At 43.6% G+C, this 18,541-nt stretch overlaps 2 protein-coding genes across 2 annotated transcripts in view; one reads left to right on the top strand and one right to left on the bottom strand.

Annotated features, from left to right (window-relative positions):
* Nucleotides 1-6,325: 6,325 nt before the first annotated feature.
* The window catches only part of TMIE (transmembrane inner ear), a 30,233-nt gene continuing 18,017 nt past the window's right edge, over nucleotides 6,326-18,541 (bottom strand). The window contains exons 3-4 of the mRNA XM_060782695.2: nucleotides 8,703-8,852; nucleotides 6,326-6,468 (exon numbers count right to left, since the gene is read on the bottom strand). Of these exons, the coding sequence (XP_060638678.2) occupies nucleotides 6,362-6,468; nucleotides 8,703-8,852 (257 nt within the window). The 3' untranslated portion in view covers nucleotides 6,326-6,361. The remainder of the gene's footprint in view (nucleotides 6,469-8,702; nucleotides 8,853-18,541) is intronic.
* ALS2CL (ALS2 C-terminal like) overlaps nucleotides 18,288-18,541 on the top strand; it is a 103,857-nt gene continuing 103,603 nt past the window's right edge. Inside the window, exon 1 of the mRNA XM_067470405.1 lies at nucleotides 18,288-18,384. Coding sequence (XP_067326506.1) covers nucleotides 18,355-18,384 — 30 coding nt within the window. The 5' untranslated portion in view covers nucleotides 18,288-18,354. The remainder of the gene's footprint in view (nucleotides 18,385-18,541) is intronic.

Below are 18,541 nucleotides of genomic sequence, written 5' to 3'. Positions count from 1 at the left end.
GTTTGCAGTCCTAGGTTTCAGGGACTCTGCAGATAGGTGGCTTCCTTTGGTTGCAGTCATAGGGCAAGTCACCTGTCCATCATTGTTAAGTTTTGGTCCCACCCCTTTCTCAGGGCAATTGGGAAGGGAAGGGAGCCATTTTTAGTTAGTCTCAGCAAGGAAAGCTAATGTACAGGACGTGTGCAAGCTTCCCTTGTACAAAAGCTTCAACCCTTAAGACCTTCCAGGGGAAAACAGTCTTAAGAGCATCCAAGACCTTCTGGAGGAAAACAGTCTTAAGAGACTCCAAAGATTTCCAGGAAAACAGCCCTAAAGACCAAAGAACTCCAGCTGGAGAACATCTAAGCCTTTACTGGTAGGTGGTCCACTCAGCGTTCGAGAAGCAGTTTGACCCGGTAGCAGAGCCCACATCAGTAAGGGTTAGATTACAGTCAACCTAGAAGTTAAAAAGGGGATTTTCCATTTAAAGTAAAAAAAGACGTTATTGAAGACAGTTGCCTGTCCTTCGTGGGCAAGATTAGGAAGCTACCAGTTGCATTAAAGCCTGGAATCATTTGTTTAGCTTTACTGAAGACAAGAGAAGTTTCTGTTTGATTGTTCATTAATAAAAGACTTTGTTATACTTCACAAGCCATCTAAAGATCATTTGTGGTAGAAATGAGAACTTCTCTTTGGGCCCCCTGGCTTCCCGCTGGGCAAAGGTTGCACGTTCTGTTCTAAAGGAAATTCTTTACAGGCCCAGCGCGGGACAGAACAAAGGCCATTGAAATGGACCCAATTAACTCACTAAATACTTTGTTTTAATATTTTATATTTTAATTCACTTGCAGCAACATCTATATCAAATATAACATGAACATATTATGCACCGTTTTCATGCAGAATTCAACCCATTGACTCAGTTTTATTGGACCCAATACCCTCGTCAGACTACAAATCCCATCATCCCCATCCCTGTGCCTGCTAGTGGATTATGGGAGTTATAGTCCAACACATTTGATGGGCATGAAAATTTAGGCTGTTGTGTTAAAAGATGGAAATGCTCAGAATTATTATTGTTACTATTATTACATTGTGTTTTCTTCCTTTAATGGCGCTCAAAGTGGCTCACACAACACAATGTTGTTGATCAGCCTGAAGCTCTTGAGACTGATTAGAGAGGATTGTGGGATTGCCTGTGGGATTTCCTGGGACTTGAAGTTATGAAGATTCAAGTCAGGGGAATGATGCGTCTCCCTGTAAGAAATCTGACTCAGAAAGTGCAGGGCTTCAAGGTCAGCCAGAGGAGCCAGAAACGGCAACATTAGATAAGGAGTCAGACAAAGAACTAAATTATACAGAATGTTCCCAGTAAAAAACACCTGGAACTAAGGAGATTAACAAAGGTCTTTGTTTACAGATCAGAGCAGACAATAGGCATTGTAGGTCTGACCAATTACATGGGGAAGTTGGGGAGAAAATTAATGGGAAATGTAATGCTATCAAATAGCAAGTTGTTTACTTAAGGGTTAGTCCAGGCAGGGCTGAGTTCTAGGCCTGAAGCTAGGCCTGAGTTCTCTGATTCTTGTTTCAAGTCAAGACTTGGTTTTGGATTCAAGTATTCTGAGAGTTTCTATGTTCCTGTTTTTGGGGTTCCTGTTCAAGTTGTAATAAACTTGTGCACTTAAGTGGTCTTGTGACTTTGGGCTATTCCTGGACTGCATTGCCTTTGAATCTGTAAGAGACATTTGGATTCCTGTTGGATTATCACGTATTGTTAAACCTTTTTGGATTATACATGTGGACATAGGTGTTCCCAGGCCTGGAGTGCAACAAACAAAAACGGTATGAATTACAGTTTGAAAACCTACAACATATAAACATTAAAATGTATAGTTATAATAATCTAAAACCACGATCTTTTCTTGACCATGGGCAAGCGAAAACATCATTAAAATAAACCTTAACTTTTCTTACGATATTAGTAACCTGCAATCCCGAAAAATAGGTCCCAGAATTTGCTATGTCCAAACATTCAGCAATTTGAATACAAATTTCTCAATAGAGGAAACAGAGAACACTGGATGGTGGTGTCATATGTTCTGCAGTTGATGGTGCTTGGTGATGGAAGTGTTAATGTAAGTATTAGTTCTAAAGGATTTAGTAATCTGTAAGAGTTCATGGGTGAAAGCAATTAAGGGTGGAGGTATGCAAGAGATGGGGTGGAGATGGGTGTTACTGGATTTAGGGAGCTAGCCTTGAGACTCATCTTGGGGAGAAAAGTATCTGTTGTCATATTTTGGTGATGGATGCTGCTGGTTTCCCCCCAGGTCTGTTGGATTTTTGGTATCCTGACCTGTCTCCTGTAATTTTGGAACCCTGGAATCTTGAACCTTTGGATTGGCTTTTGACTACGGTATAGACCAGGGGTCCTCAAACTAAGGCCCAGGGGCCGGATGCGGCCCTCCAAGGTCATTTACCCAGCCCTCGCTCAGGGTCAACCTAAGTCTGAAAGCACACAACAACAACAACAATCCTATCTCATCTGTTGGGGTTCAGCCTGCGTGTGAACCTGAACCTGATTCTCTGATTGCTGAACCTGAACCTGATTCTCTGATTGTTTGTCCTGATGTTACTGAACACGTATTTTTCCCTGATGGTAATGAAAGTGTTGATACTGAGGTCAGTGGCTTGGAAAGTCAAACTACACATTCTGATGAGAATTCTGCAGAGCCAAGTGGTGATAGCTCTCCAGAGGAGTTAGCATCTGGCTTCCTTAATGAGGATAGAGAAAGACAGATTTGGAAAAACAGGAGTGAATCGCAGAGTCTGCGAAAGTCAAGCAGATTAAGGGAAAGGGAAAGGGAAACACTGACTTCAAAGCCTGGAGGCGTGTCACGAAACAATTTCTTCTGTTTTAAGTGCCTCTCACCGGGTTGTCTCGTTAGATCAGGCATCGTTTAGACCAGGGGTCCTCAAACTAAGGCCAGGGGGCCGCATATAGCCCTCAAAGGTCATTTATCTGGCCCTCACTCAAGGTAATCCTAAATCTGAAATTACTTGAACGCACACAACAACAACAACAACAACAACAACAACAACAACAACAATCCTATCTCATCAGCCAAAAGCAGGCCCACACTCCCCATTGATATACATTGAAAGCTTATATTTGTTAAAATTGTTCTTCATTTTAATTATTGTATTGTTTTTACGTGTTATTTGCACTACAAATAAGATATGTGAAGTGTGCATAGGAATTCATTCATGTTTACTTTTGTTTTCAAATTATAATCTGGCCCTCCAACAGTTTGAGGGACTGTGACCTGGCCCTCTGTTTAAAAAGTTTGGGGACTCCTGGTATAGACCCTTGAGCCCCGGACTTTGTTTATTGAACTCTCAGCGTTTAACCACTGGACCGGACCCTTTTGTCTACGGAGTTGTTTTTGCTATCAGTTTTTGTTTATTCTGTGGCTGAGTGCTATCTTTATGTTTTATATTTTGGTCTATTAAAACAGTCAGCAAATAAGTGCTGTTTTAATTAAACAGTTTGATAAAACTGAGAGTTTGGTTCATCTCTACCTAAATAAGGCAACGTGATAGGTGGCACCTCACATTCCTGGCTTTCATGTTTGCAGATTTGTTATTCGCACACTGAATTCATTTGTTTCCCTTGGTTTTCCTTTGTGAAGGTATGGCACCAGGTTAATAGAAAACAAATTGTGGCACAAAAAACCCTTTTATAGGGGTCACCATAAGTCAGGAAAGGACTTGAAGGCACACAATAATTACAAATAGAACTCTTGGTTGGGGTTGGAAAGCATGAAAAATATCTGACAAAGGGCATAAACGTACACTTGTCAAATGAATGCAGTGTGACACCACTATAACTTTCATGGCTCAATGCGATGTGGTTCTAGCTTTGGATATGCTTTTTATTCTGTTTTCAAGGATTTTAACTGTTTGTTTTGAATACCCTCAATACTTAATCCTACTTTTATGCTTGCATCCTTTTTAGGTTTTATATCGGGGTATAACTATGACGACGATGACGACGACAACAACAACAACAGCACTATGCAACATGATTTTTGTTCCTGAGTTATCAATGTCATTTCCAAATTGATTCTATCATAAAAACATGAGAAAATGTATCAAACTGCAAAACCTTTGTTTTTGCAGAAGGGACATCCTGCTATAGCACAATTTGCTCTAGTTTGTCAATGAATATCTCCTAGAATCTCAATGAAGTCCTGCACTTTCTGACTCAGAAAGTGCAGGACTTCAAGGTCGGCCAGAGGAGCCAGAAATGGCAACATTAGATAAGGCCTGGATGGCATTGGTTCTAATGGTTTGTTCTTGGGCTGCCAGAATCAGGCCCTCCTTTGTCTCCTTTTTCAAAGTTCCATTTGTGAATCACAGCCATGTCTTTTCTTTGTCAATTTGGCTCTCAATTATTATTATTATTATTATTATTATTATTATTATTATTATTAGAAACAGAACAAGATGAGTCCACAGCAGACACTCTGCTGGCTGTTGTATTGGATCACACGTCGGACACTTCCCAAGTGTCTAGGATGTATGTGATGTATCGGCGAATAATGTGTGCAGATCCCAGTAAGGTGGCCTTCTGCAGCTGTCAGGTGGTAATTTTGTCAGCGCCGATTGTGTTTAAGTGCAGACCAAGGTCTTGAGGCATTGCACCCAGTGTGCCGATCACCACTGGGACCATCTTGACTGGCTTGTGCCAGAGTCTTTGCAATTCGATACTAGCACCCACGTTGGCAGTATTTAGGAAGAGTTTGAAGACCTGGCTATTCCGATGTACCTTTCCAGAATAGGATGACTCCCAGCACTATGTCCCAGAAGCACTTTATCAGAGTTTAATGACTCTCTGTACATTGCACTTGCCCAAAATCCCAACATACCACCTGTCACACCCAGCACTTTTTAACCTGTACCCATCACTGGCCCGCCCCTGGTTTTTATTGCGTAATAGTATAATGTTTTGTTATTGCTTATGTTTTTAATTTGCTTTAAATTGTATTGTTATTGTTTTGCTGTTGTTGTGTTGAGGCCTTGGCCTTTGTAAGCCGCATCGAGTCCTTCGGGGATGCTAGCGGGGTACAAATAAAGTTTAATAATTTTTTAAATAATAATTAATAATAATAATAATTATTATTATTATGAAGCAGGAAATAACACTTTCTAATTAGGAACAGGATTTTTTTTTTCAAATTTTGTTACACCGTATAATAATAATGTTGCTATGGGGTCCCTGGGAGCTGTAGTTCGACAAGGTCTCTGGCCTTCCGCAAGCTCCAAATCCCAGGATTCCATTGCATTGAGCCATGGCAGTTCAAACTGCATGCATTTGTCAGTGTAGATCAGGCGTGGCAAAACTTCTGCCCTCCAGGTGTTTTGGACTACAACTCCCACAATTCCTAACAGCCAGTAGGCTGTTAGGAATTGTGGGAGTTGAAGTCCAAAACATCTGGAGGGTAGGCTTGTTTGATCAAGAAATAATTTGGTTCTAAACTCGCTTCGTTTCCATGGGGCGCCAGCGTTTCGAATTTCTGAGGACTTCCGAAATTTAAGATTTCAAAATTTTGAAATTTACGAAATTTCGTTAATTACGAATCGATTTGTTAATGGCGGACGCGATTGCGCAATGCGCTAAAAACACCTCCAAATGGGACAGGGGGAACTTCTGAAATTCAGGATGAAATGAAAATACATTAAGTTAGTAAAAATACAAATTAAAATCACTTAAAATTAATAAAATAATAAAATAATAAAATAATAAAATAATAAAATAATAAAATAATAAAATAATAAAATAATAAAATAATAAAATAATAAAATAAATAATAAAATAAATAATAAAATAAATAATAAAATAAATAATAAAATAATAGAATAAATAATAAAATAAATAATAAAATAAATAATAAAATAATAAAATTAATAAAATAATAAAATAAAATAAGTAATAAGATAATGAAATATCTCCAGGTGGAGGAGGAGGAGGATGGGGAGGAAAGGCAACGCTGGCACCTTTTCCCTCCTTCTTTCCCGTCTTAATAATTACGAAATAATTACGAAATAATTACGAACATTTGGAAAAATTGTTTCGATTCTTAATTACTCTTCACACTATTCCTGCATGGCTCGATATTGGATCGTAAGCTAATTTAAATATGAATTAATAACGACTTTAGAAACTAACGAACACGATCAAACAAGCCTACTGGAGGGCCCAAGTTGGCCCATGCCTGGAGTACACACATCCAAAGAAAGGACAGAAGGAAAAAAGGAAGGATGAAAGTGGGATGAAAACAAGGATCAGATCAGCAGGAAAGTAAGCAAAGCCTGCCCTCTAGTGGTCGTGAGGGGGTACTTCCTCTTCCTCCTTCACTGCTGGCAGGGAGTTCTGGGTTCGAGAGTCGACTTGGCCGGAAAGAGTCGGAAGGCTTTCAGTGGAGCCTGGAAAGTGTCAGAGAAGCAAGGAAAGCCATAAGTCAAAGAAGGGAAAGGGACCAAAACGGAGGCAGGAATCAAGAGAAGGAAGCAATTGAGGACTAGCGGCATGCTTAGGATATGAAGGAGAAGCAGGTAGCTTTGGGGTGCTTGCAACTGAAAAGAAAAAGTAAAATGGGATTTAAGCCATAGGGGGAGTCATGGAAAAATATCCAAACAGTCCTCCTCGAGTCTCCTACCAAACATTGGCCAATGGCCATCTGTCAGGGGTGCTTTGATTGCAATTTTCCTGCTTCTTGGCAGAATGGGGTTGGACTGGATGACCCACGAGGTCTCTAGGATTCTATGATCAAGAACTGCAATTGGCACCAAGATGCATTCTGCATTACTCTATACCAGTGTTTCTCAACCTGGGGGTCGGGACCCCCATGGGGGTCACGAGGGGGTGTCAGAGGGGTCGCCAAAGACCATCAGAAAACATAGTATTTTCTGTTGGTCATGGGGGTTCTGTGTGGAAAGTTTGGTCCAATTCTATCGGTGGGGTCCAGAATGCTATTTTATTGTGGGTGAACTATAAATCCCAACAATTACAACTCCCAAATGGCAAGGCCTGTTTTCTCCAAACTCTACCAGTGTTCACATTTGGGCATATTGAGTATTTGTGCCAAGTTTGATCCAGATCCATCATTGCTTGAGTCCACGGTGTTCTCTGGATGTAGGTGAACTACAACTCCAAAAAACTTAAGGTCAATGTCCACCAGACCTTCCCAGTATTTTCTCTTGGTCATGGGAATTCTGTGTGCCCAGTTTGATTCAGTTCCATCATTGGTGGAGTTCAGAAGGCTCTTTGATTTTAGGTGAACTATAAATCCCAGCAACTCCAGCATTACCAAATGACCAAATCAATCACCCCCAACCTCACCAGTATTCAAATTTGGGAGTATTGGGTATTTGGGCCAAATTTGGTCCAGTGACTGAAAATACATCCTGCACATCAGATATTTAGATTACCATTCATAACAGTAGCAAAATTACAGTTGTGAAGTAGCAACGAAAATAACATTATGGTTGGGGGTCACCACAACATGAAGACCTGTATGAAGGGGTTGCGGCATTAGGAAGGTTGAGAACCACTGCTCTATACCCATGATGGCGAACCTATGACACGTGTGTCAGCACTGACACGCGTAGCCATTTTCGATGACACATGCTTGCATGCGGCCACATACAGAGAAGATGGGGCCGCATCCCAAGAAGCACATTTCATCCTCGGCTCCTATATCAGCATTTTTCTATAATGCCGAGATATATGGCATTATAGAAAAAGCAGGTAAGTTAAATAATTAGTTTTTGGTTTATTAAATACAGTTATATATTACAATAATATATTTTTGTTATTAAACTATAAATATCATGAAATTATGGTTTTTTTCTCGAAGTGACACCCCACCTGAGTTATGCTCGTTTTTCTTTTTGGCAAGTATTGACACACCAAGCTCAAAAGATTGCCCATCATTGCTCTATACAGATAGATACCCTCACTGATTGACTTTGCAGGTTCATGGCTACTCAATGCTAATCAAGCTTGCTAATTGCAACATTCACACTTGCTTCAAACAGACCAGGGTTCTTTCTCCCACCCTGGACATTATTCAACAGGTATATTATATACACTCCACTTGCCTCACTGCCAACAGAACCTCTGAGGATGCCAGCCACAGATGCAGGCAAAATGTCAGGAAAGAATGCTACTGGAACATGGCCATACAGCCCAAAAAAACTCACAGTAGTACTCTGGCCATGAAAGCCTTCAACAATACAGCAACAACACGTTTACAAAGCCTTTCGTCGCCTCTGCCAAAGAGTGATCGTTGCCTCACCAAACTACAACTCCCAAGATCCCATAGCACTGAGCCATGACAGTTCAAATGGTATCAAAATGCATCCCTTTTGCCCAAAGTCCTTTTCTTCCAGTGCCAAACAGTGGAGGCCAAAAGTACCTCACCAAACTTCAGCTCCAAGGATTGCATAATATTGAGCCACGGCATTTGGAAGTGGTGTCAACACTCCATTCATTCCAAAGAGCAGATGCACCCAAAAACTCAGGCGTGCAGGCGTTTGCAAGCTTGAGAAGGCGTTTAGGGCAGGAGTTGCATGGCGATGGTTATGCTGCCACACTATGGTAGTTGCCCCCCACTTCCACCCCTTGTACCCCACCCAAATTAATGAGAAAACAATACCTCCTGGGATCTCGGTGAGTTCATTGAGGGGCGGCACCGACTCCAGCTTGTTTGCATATTTCTTGGCTGCTTGTCGCTTGGCATAGCGTGCCTCGATCTCCTTCTTGGTCCTGGGGATGCGGCACTTGAAGATGCAACACAAAGTGATGACTGCAAAGAGATTGAGAAGAAGATTGAACCCTTGGGCAGGGATTAATGTTCAAAGAGAATGGTAAAGACTAGGGTTGGCATGGGCAAACTGTTAGGAATGGTGGGAGTTGATGTCCAAAACACCTGGAAGGAGGGCCAAATTTGCCCACGTTTGGACTAGGAATATACTGTTGAATTAATACCGCTCGGCACCATTTGGTTGCCTCAGCTGAAGCCCTAATTAAGGAAGTGGTCTGCAAACACTTAGAGAGGAATGTGATCATTGCTAATAGTCATAGAATCAAAGAGTTGGAAGAGACCTCCTGGGCCATCCAGTCCAACCCCATTCTGCCAAGAAGCAGGAATATTGCATTCAAATCACCCCTGACAGATGGCCATCCAGCCTCTGTTTAAAAGCTTCCATACAAGGAGCCTCCACCACACTCCAGGGCAGAGAGTTCCACTGCTGAACGGCTCTCACAGTCAGGAAGTTCTTCCTCATGTTCAGATGGAATCTCCTCTCTTGTAGTTTGAAGCCATTGTTTCGTGTCCTAGTCTCTAGGGAAGCAGAAAACAGGCTTGCTCCCTCTTCCCTGTGACTTCTTCTCACATATTTATACATGGCTATCATATCTCCTCTCAGCCTTCTCTTCTTCAGGCTAAACATGCCCAGCTCCTTAAGCCGCTCCTCATAGGGCTTGTTCTCCAGACCCTTGATCATTTGAGTCGCCCTCCTCTGGACACATTCCAGCTTGTCAATATCTCTCTTGAATTGTGGTGCCCAGAATTGGACACAATATTCCAGGTGTGGTCTAACCAAAGCAGAATAGAGCATGGGGAGCATGACTTCCCTAGATCTAGACACTAGGCTCCTATTGATGAAGGCCAAAATCCCATTGGCTTTTTTTGCCGCCACATGACATTGTTGGCTCATGTTTAACTTGTTGTCCACGAGGACTCCAAGATCTTTTTCTTAATAGTCAACAAGTTCATACCAGATAAATCTGATCTCATTTTTCCATAGAATTACAAGCTGGGTAGATGCAGGGAATGCCATGGATGTAGCTGGATTTCAGTAAGGCCTTCAACAAGATCCCCCATGAACTTCCGGCAAGGAAACTAGCCCAATGTGGGCTAGGCAAAACTATGGTTAGGTGGATCTGTTATTGGTTAAGTGAATGAACCCAGAGGGTGATTCTCCCCAATGCTTCCTCTTCATCCTGGAAGGAAGTGGCGAGTAGAGTGCCAGAAGCAGGGTTCTGTCCTGCCTGGGCCTGGTCCTGTCCAGGATCTTCATTCATGACAGGTGAAGGGTTAGAAGGCATGATCAAGTTTGGAGATGGCACTAGGGAGAGCCAATACTCCAGAAGACAGGAGCAGAAATCAAAATGATCTTGACAGATTAGAGAGATGATGGGCCAAAACTAACCAAATGAAGGTCAAGGGACAAATGCAGGGTACTCTACTTAGGCAGAAAAAGGGAAATGCAAAGATACAGAATGGGGGACACCTGGTTCAACAGAAGGATGTGTGGAAAAGATCTTGGAGTCCTCGTAGACAACAAGTTAAACATAAACCAACAATGTCATGCAGTGGGATTTTGGCCTGCAACTTTAGGAGCCTAGTTCCTAGATCCATGGAAGTCATGCTACCCATGCTCTATTCTGCCTTGGTCAGACCACATCTGGAATCCCACTGTCTCCCATTCTGAGCATCACAATGGAAGGGAGATGTTGACTCTAAGCTGGAATGTGTCCCAAGGAGGGCAACTAAAATGACCAAGGGTCTGGAGAACAGGCTCTATGAGGAGTGGCTTAAAGATCTGGGTATGTTTAGCCTGCAGAAGAGAAGGCTGAGAGGAGACATGATGAGGAACATGGATCAAGACGGGAGGCGAAGTCATAGGAAGGAGGGACAAGCTTATTTTTTGCTGCCCTGGAGACTAGGACGCAATGGAACAATGGCTTCAAACTACAGGAAAGGAAGGCGAATCCTGGGTTGTTGTAGGTTTTTCGGGCTTTATGACCATGTTCTAGAAGCATTCTCTCCTGACGTTTTGCCTGCATCAGAAGATTCCACCTGAGCCATAGGAAGAACTTCCTAACTGTGAGAGCTGTTCAGCAGTGGAACTCCCTCTCTCTCTCTACACCAGAGTGTGGTGGAAGCTCTTCCTTTGGAGGCTTTTAAGCAGAGGCTGGATGGCCATCTGTCGGGGATGCTTTGAATGCAATTTTCCTGCTTCTTGGCAGAATAGGATTGGACTGGATAGCCCACCAGGTCTCTTCCATCTCATTCTATGATTCTAAGGGAATTATAGTTTGGTGAGGCATCAGCGCTGTCTTTGAATATCCTGCGATTTGTAGCTTGGCAGTGATATGCCCTGCTAGATGCTCCAACCCATGCAACTCCTAGAATGATTCCATCAGCGTTGCCTCCAAAAAATCATGCAAATCTCCTGGGAAGACAAGCGGACAAACGTCAGCGTGCTGGAAGAAGCAATGACCATCAGCATTGAAGTGATGGTCCTCCGTCATCAACTCCACTGGACCGGCCATGTTGTCCGGATGCCCCAAAGCAGTTGCTCTACTCCAAACACAAGAACGGAAAATGGAATGTTGGTGGGCAGGAAAAGAGATTTAAAGATGGGCTCAAAGCCAACCTTGAAAACTCTGGCATAGACACTGAGAACTGGGAAGCCCTGGCCCTTGAGCGCTCCAGCTGGAGGTCAGCTGTGACCAACAGTGCTGTAGAATTTGAATAGCCACAAATGGAGGGTGAAGGAGAGAAACATGCCAAGAGGAAGGTGTGTCAAGCCAACCCTTACTGGGACCACCTTCCATGTGGAAACCAATGCCCTCACTGTGGGAGAAAATGCAGATCAAGAATAGGGCTCCGCAGTCACCTAAGGACCCAGCACAAGTACACTGACCTTGGGGGACAATCTTACTCGGACAATGAGGGATCACCTTGTTAGAGACCCTAAATTGGGTCTTCTTAGGTCCACATCACGGGAACAGGTAAGGAAGGAGACAGTCCCAAAAAAGATCAAAAAACAAGGTTTATTTTAGTTTCTTCATGAAGAAGACGGACAGCCTGGCAGCATACACAGATGCTACCCTTCAAGTGACTCCCGCTCCCCTCCTCTTTTTCTGCTGACTTTTATACTCAAGTAATAGGTCATGGAAAGTACTCTCTTTCCAGCCCCTCTCCTTTGAACTTTTGATGGAAAGTACCTTCTTGTACCTGCAGACTCTGTGCTTAACCACAACCTTTGAACTTAACCACAACACAACTTCCGACCTCTACATGTCACATCTTGTTTCTTAAAAACATTTTCTTCCCTGTTGCTCCTTTTCTACAGAGAAAGGGTATGTTTCTCTTTTGCTGTTAATTTCATTCAAAGCCTCTTTGCTTAGCATTTGCAAATTTCACTCAAAGACCCTTTCAAGCTGAGTAAAGTAAGCTCCAGCCCAGTCCTCAGAGAATTCGGCAGAATGCATCTACACACAGCCAAATTAATGCAGTTTGGATAAAGCTTTAAACTGCTACAGCGCAACGTTTTGGCATCTAGGAAGGAAGGCATAGTTTGTACAGAGTCCTTAGCCATCATTGCCAAAGAGTGCATCCACGCTGTGGAATTAATACAGCTTGATGCTACTTGAGCTGCTATGGCTCCATGGTAGGGAATCATAGGATTTGCAGAGAAGGCTAAGCCTTGTAAGACTGCAACTCTCAAGGTTTGATAGCCTTGAGCCATGACAGTTCAAGCAGGGCCAAACTGCATCCAGACCACCCCAAAGCGGCAAGAAAGGAAGCGAGAACAGCTGACCAGGTTCACTCTGCAAAGCAGCGGCCTTTTGCTTAATGGTGCAAAGCCTTCCTCTCGACAAGCTTCCAGCTCCGGTGCCAGCGGCAAAAAAGGACTCTATAATGCTGGGAATGCAAGGCACCCCGGGTGGAACTCAATTGCCCGTGCAATTTAGTGTTTGCAAGTTTTTAAGCGCCTGTGACTGGACTGAAAACTTCATCCAACCACAAATCTAATCCCTGCGTTTTCGTGAAGCCAAAAACACATTTGGGATCATTGATACGGATGGATTTTCCAGAAAACAACACAAAAAAGAGAAAGTGGAAGTCTGGGGAATAGTCAAAGTGCAAGTGTTGGACTATAAGTCCCCAAATGTAAGGTCTCTATCAGGCCTGGACAAACTTTCTAACTTGAGGGGCACTTCCCTACTATGAGGACTGGCTTCCCGGTGATGGAATGAAGGAAAGAAAAGAGGAAAGAAAGAGAGAAGGAAGGACAAAGGGGAGAAAGGAAAGGATGGCAGGAGAAAGAGGGAGAAAAGGAAGGAGGGAGGAAAGAGGGAAGGAAGGATAAAAGGGTGGAAGGGAAGGATGGAAGGTAGGAAGATAAAAAAGTAGAAGACAAAAGGGAGTAAGGGAAGGATGGAAAGAGAAAGAGGGAGAGAGGGAAGGAGAGAGGGAAGAGGGAAGGAAGGAAAGACATAAGGGTGGAAGGGAAGGTTGGAAAGAGAAAGAGGGAGAGAGGGAAGGAGAGAGGAAAGAGGGAGGGAAGGAAAGACATAAGGGTGAAAGGGAAGGTTGGAAAGAGAAAGAGGAAGGGAAGGAGGAAGGAAAGACAAGGTAGAGAAAGACAAAAGAGTGGAAGGGAAGGATGGAAGGAGAAAGAGGGAGAAAAGGAAGGAGGGAGGAAAGAGGGAAGGAAGGAAAAACAAAAGGGAAGGAAGGATGAAAGGGTGGACGGGAAGGATGGAAGGAAGAGAAGGAGGAAGAAAAAAGGGAAGGAAGGATGAAAGGGAGGAAGGGAAGGATGGAAAGGGAAAGAGGGAAAGAGGGAAGGATGAAGGAAAGAGGGAAGGAAGGAAAGACAGAAGGGTGGAAGGGAAGAGTGGAAGGACAAAGATGAAGGGAAGGGAAGGAGGAAGGAAAGACAAAAGGTAGGGAAGGACAAAAGGGAGGAAGGGAAGGATGGAAGGAGAATTAGGGAGAAAAGGAAGGAGGGAGGAAAGAAAGAGGGAAGGAGGAAAGACAAAGGGAAGGAAGGATGGAAGGGTGGGTGGGAAGGATGGAAGGAAGGAAGGGAAGGAGGGAGATAAAAAAGTAGGAAGGAAAGACAAAAGGGAGGAAGGGAAGGATGGAAAGAGAAAGAGGGAGAGAAGGAAGGAGAGAGGAAAGAAGGAAGGAAGGAAAGACATAAGGGTGGAAGGGAAGGTTAGAAAGAGAAAGAGGGAGGGAAAGAGGGAGGAAAGAGAAGGTAGGGAAGGACAAAAGCATGGAAGGGAAGGATGGAAGGAGAAAGAGGGAGAAAAGGAAGGAGGGAAGAAAGAGGGAAAGAATGAAAGACAAAAGGGAAGGAAAGATGGAAGGAAGGGAAGGAGGTAGAAAAAAAGACAAGGAATGAAGGATGTAAGGAGAAAGAAGGAGAGAGGGAAGGAGGAAGGAAAGAGGGAAGGAAGGCAAGACAAAAGGGTAGAAGGAGAAAGAGGGAGGAAGTGAGGGAAGGAAAGACAAAAGGTGGGGAAGGACAAAAGTATAGAAGGGAAGGGAGGAAGGAAGGAAGAAAGGAAAGAAAGGATGAAGGAAAGGATGAAGGAAAGAGAGACGGCAGGAAGGACAAAAGGGTAGAAGGGTGTGGAGGGAGCGAGAAAGAGGGAGGGAAGGAGGAAGGAAAAACAAAAGTTAGGGAAGGACAAAAGGGGGAAGGAAGGAAGGAAGGAAGGAAGGAAGGAAGGGAGGGAGGGAGGGAGGGAGGGAGGGGAAGGGGAAGGGGAAGGGGAAGGGGAAGGGGAAGGGGAAGGGGAAGGGGAAGGGGAAGGGGAAGGGGAAGGGGAAGGGGAAGGGGAGGGAAGGGAAGGGAAGGGAAGGGAAGGGAAGGGAAGGGAAGGGAAGGGAAGGGAAGGGAAGGGAAGGGAAGGGAAGGGAAGGGAAGGAAGGAAGGACAAAAGAGTGGAAGGGAGTGGAAGGAGGGAGAAAGAGGGAGGTGAGGATGAAAGGGTAGACGGGAAGGAAGGAGGGAGGTAAGGAAGGATGGGAGGGAGGGAAGGAGGAAGGAAAGAGAGAAGACAGGATGGTGTGAGAGAAGAGGGCCTGAAAAAAGAGCCCAAAGGGCCGCATCCAGCCCTCAGACTTGGGTTTGCCCAGACCTAGTCTATATGCGATTTTGCAACCCGTATTTTCCCCCATGAAGCTGGGATTTTAAGGATAGGTCCTTTCAGTCCCAGTGAGAGACAGGGACTTCTTGGTGTCCACCCCTAAAACTGCATCTACACTGTGAAATCAATGCAGTTTGGTGTCGCTTGAATTGCTCATTGTTCAGCGCTATGGAATCCTGGGATTTGTAGTTCACCAGCTCTGCCCAAGAGTGCCCTGCCATGCCTCACTGCTTATGGAATCATGGGAGTTGTAGTTTGGTGCCGCATGGTGCCCTCACTGGCAGACAAGGCAAAAGACCTTGGGAAACTACATCTCCCGAGTATCTGTAGCATGGAGCCATGGCAGTTCAAGTCATGGCAGTCCTTTGGAGGCTTTTAAACAGAGGCTGGCTGGCCATCTGTTGGGGGTGCTTTGAACCCTATTCTGCTTCTTGGCACAATAGGGTTGGACAGGATGGCCCACGAGGTCTCTTCCAACTCTAGGATTCTAAGCCGTGTCAAGCTGCATTACTTCTACAATGTAGATGCACCCTTAGAAGCCATGTGCAACTCCAGGGCTGGACTAGATGACCTTTGAGGTTCCACCCAATGTTATCACAATCCTGCTGTCCCATTCTTTTTATCAATCACAGTCTCTCCATGACTCAAACTAAAGCAATCAAGCCAATCCCTTGATCTGATTCAAACTTTTGCCTCAAAAGAAGAGTGATTCACTCTTAAACAATCCTGGACGGGATGTCTCCTATCTGGGTGGAGATCGAAGGTCTGCGGACAAACAAAACTATTGATTAGTTTAACAGGATCAAAACACTTATCCCTACACAAATCGTCATGCTGTACTTCTATCAAAGGGGGGATCTATACTGCAGGCATAGTGCAGTTTGGCACCACTTTCACTGCCATGGTCCAATGTGCTGGAACCCTGGGAGTTGTAGTTTCACAAGGTCGTAAGTCTTCTCTTAAAGTGACAGTGCCTTAACAAACTGGCCAACAGCCCAACTTGATGATGGTAATGAGGTATCTTGGGGATAGAGCCCAACTTGATGATGATGATGATGATGATGATGATGATGAGGAGATATCTTGGGGATAGAGCCCAACTTGATGATGATGATGGTGATGATGATGATGATGATGAGATATCTTGGGGATAGAGCCCAACTTGATAATGATGATGATGATGATGATGATGATGATGATGTATCTTGGGGCTAGAGCCCAACTTGATGATGATGATGATGATGATGAGATATCTTGGGGATAGAGCCCAGCTTGATGATGATGATGATGATGAGATATCTTGGGGATAGAGCCCAACTTGATAATGATGATGATGATGATGTATCTTGGGGCTAGAGCCCAACATGATGATGATGATGATGATGATGATGATGAGATATCTTGGGGATAGAGCCCAACTTGATAATGATGATGATGATGATGATGATGATGATGATGTATCTTGGGGCTAGAGCCCAACTTGATGATGATGATGATGATGATGATGATGAGATATCTTGGGGATAGAGCCCAGCTTGATGATGATGATGATGATGAGATATCTTGGGGATAGAGCCCAACTTGATAATGATGATGATGATGATGTATCTTGGGGCTAGAGCCCAACATGATGATGATGATGATGATGATGATGATGAGATATCTTGGGGATGGAGCCCAACTTGATGATGATGATGATGATGATGATGATGATGATGATGTATCTTGGGGATAGAGCCCAACTTGATGATGATGATGATGATGATGATGATGAGGAGGAGGAGATATCTTGGGGATAGAGCCCAACTTGATGATGATGATGATGATGATGATGATGTATCTTGGGGATAGAGCCCAACTTGATGATGATGATGATGATGATGATGATGATGATGTATCTTGGGGATAGAACCCAACTTGATGATGATAATGATGATGATGAGATATCTTGGAGATAGAGCCCAACTCGATGATGATGATGATGATGATGATGATGATGATGAGATATCTTGGAGATAGAGCCCAACTTGATAATGATGATGATGATGATGATGATGTATCTTGGGGCTAGAGCCCAACTTGATGATGATGATGATGATGATGATGAGATATCTTGGGGATAGAGCCCAGCTTGATGATGATGATGATGATGAGATATCTTGGGGATAGAGCCCAACTTGATGATGATGAAATATCTTGGGGTTAGAGCCCAACTTGATGATAATGATGATGATGATGATGATGAAATATCTTGGGGATAGAGCTCAACTTGATGTTGATGGTGGTGGTGGTGAGATATCTTGGGGATACAGCCCAGCTTGATGATGATGATGATGAGATATCTTGGGGATAGAGCCCAACTTGATGATGATGATGATGATGATGAGATATCTTGGGGATAGAGCCCAACTTGATAATGATGATGATGATGATGATGATGAGATATCTTGGGGCTAGAGCCCAACTTGATGATGATGAAATATCTTGGGGTTAGAGCCCAACTTGATGATAATGATGATGATGATGATGATGATGATGATGATGAAATATCTTGGAGATAGAGCTCAACTTGATGTTGATGGTGGTGGTGGTGAGATATCTTGGGGATACAGCCCAACATGATGATGATGATGATGATGATGATGATGATGAGATATCTTGGGGATAGAGCTCAACTTGATTATGATGATGATAATGAGATATCTTGGGGATAGAGCCCAACTCGATATTATTATTATTATTATTATTATTATTATTATTATTATTATTCATAGTAATAGTAGTAGTAGTAGCAGTAGTAGTAGATATCTTGGATTTATCAAGTATAACCCAATGTTCCCAGTTTGGTCTTAAGCATTTCAGATAAGGGATAGTCGTCGTCATCATCGTCATCATCATCATGATGTGAGACTTGGGTCCCATCTCCAAGGTATCTCATATGTCCTTAGATGCAAATACAGGTATCCCCAAATCCAAGTTCCCAAACAGTTCTGATCCTAAGCATTTGGGATAAGCGAAACTATTATGTCATTCTCACATAAGAAAGAAAAGGAGAAACTGCTGTCCCTTATCTCAGCCTTGCAGGGTTTTCGATCAATGGAAGGGGAAGCAGGTTTGGCGAGGATTGCCCCAAGGCCAAAACCTGAGCTTCCTCCCCAAAAACCCACCTTTTCCTTTGAAAGCAACCGAGATAAGATTGCAATCCTCCTTCCTTCGGGGCTTCAGATAAACTTGCTTCCCACCCAGTTCCTCCAAAAGCCTTTCCCAGCAAGGACTGGAAGGAAGTGAAGGGCCACACGTGTGTTCCTTCCTCTTCTATCCTTTCCACTTTGGGTTCTCCAAAGGAGATGGGATCCCCTCCTTTGCGCAGAGCGGCGGTAAGTTGCAATGGGAAATGTTTTCCAATGTCCTTACTTAGTGTCATTCTTGCAAACTTGGAGAAGGAAAGGGGGCAAAAAGAGGAAGAAAGGAGATTTGCATTGAGATCGCTGATATACATGGGACAGAAAAGGGGATTTTGGGGAAATTAGCAAG

This window comes from Anolis sagrei, chromosome 6 (genome assembly GCF_037176765.1).
Source record: "Anolis sagrei isolate rAnoSag1 chromosome 6, rAnoSag1.mat, whole genome shotgun sequence".
In the NCBI taxonomy this organism is placed as follows: domain Eukaryota; kingdom Metazoa; phylum Chordata; class Lepidosauria; order Squamata; family Dactyloidae; genus Anolis; species Anolis sagrei.
The sequence above is the reverse complement of the archived record's forward strand: the minus strand, read 5'-3'. Positions and strand labels throughout refer to the sequence as shown.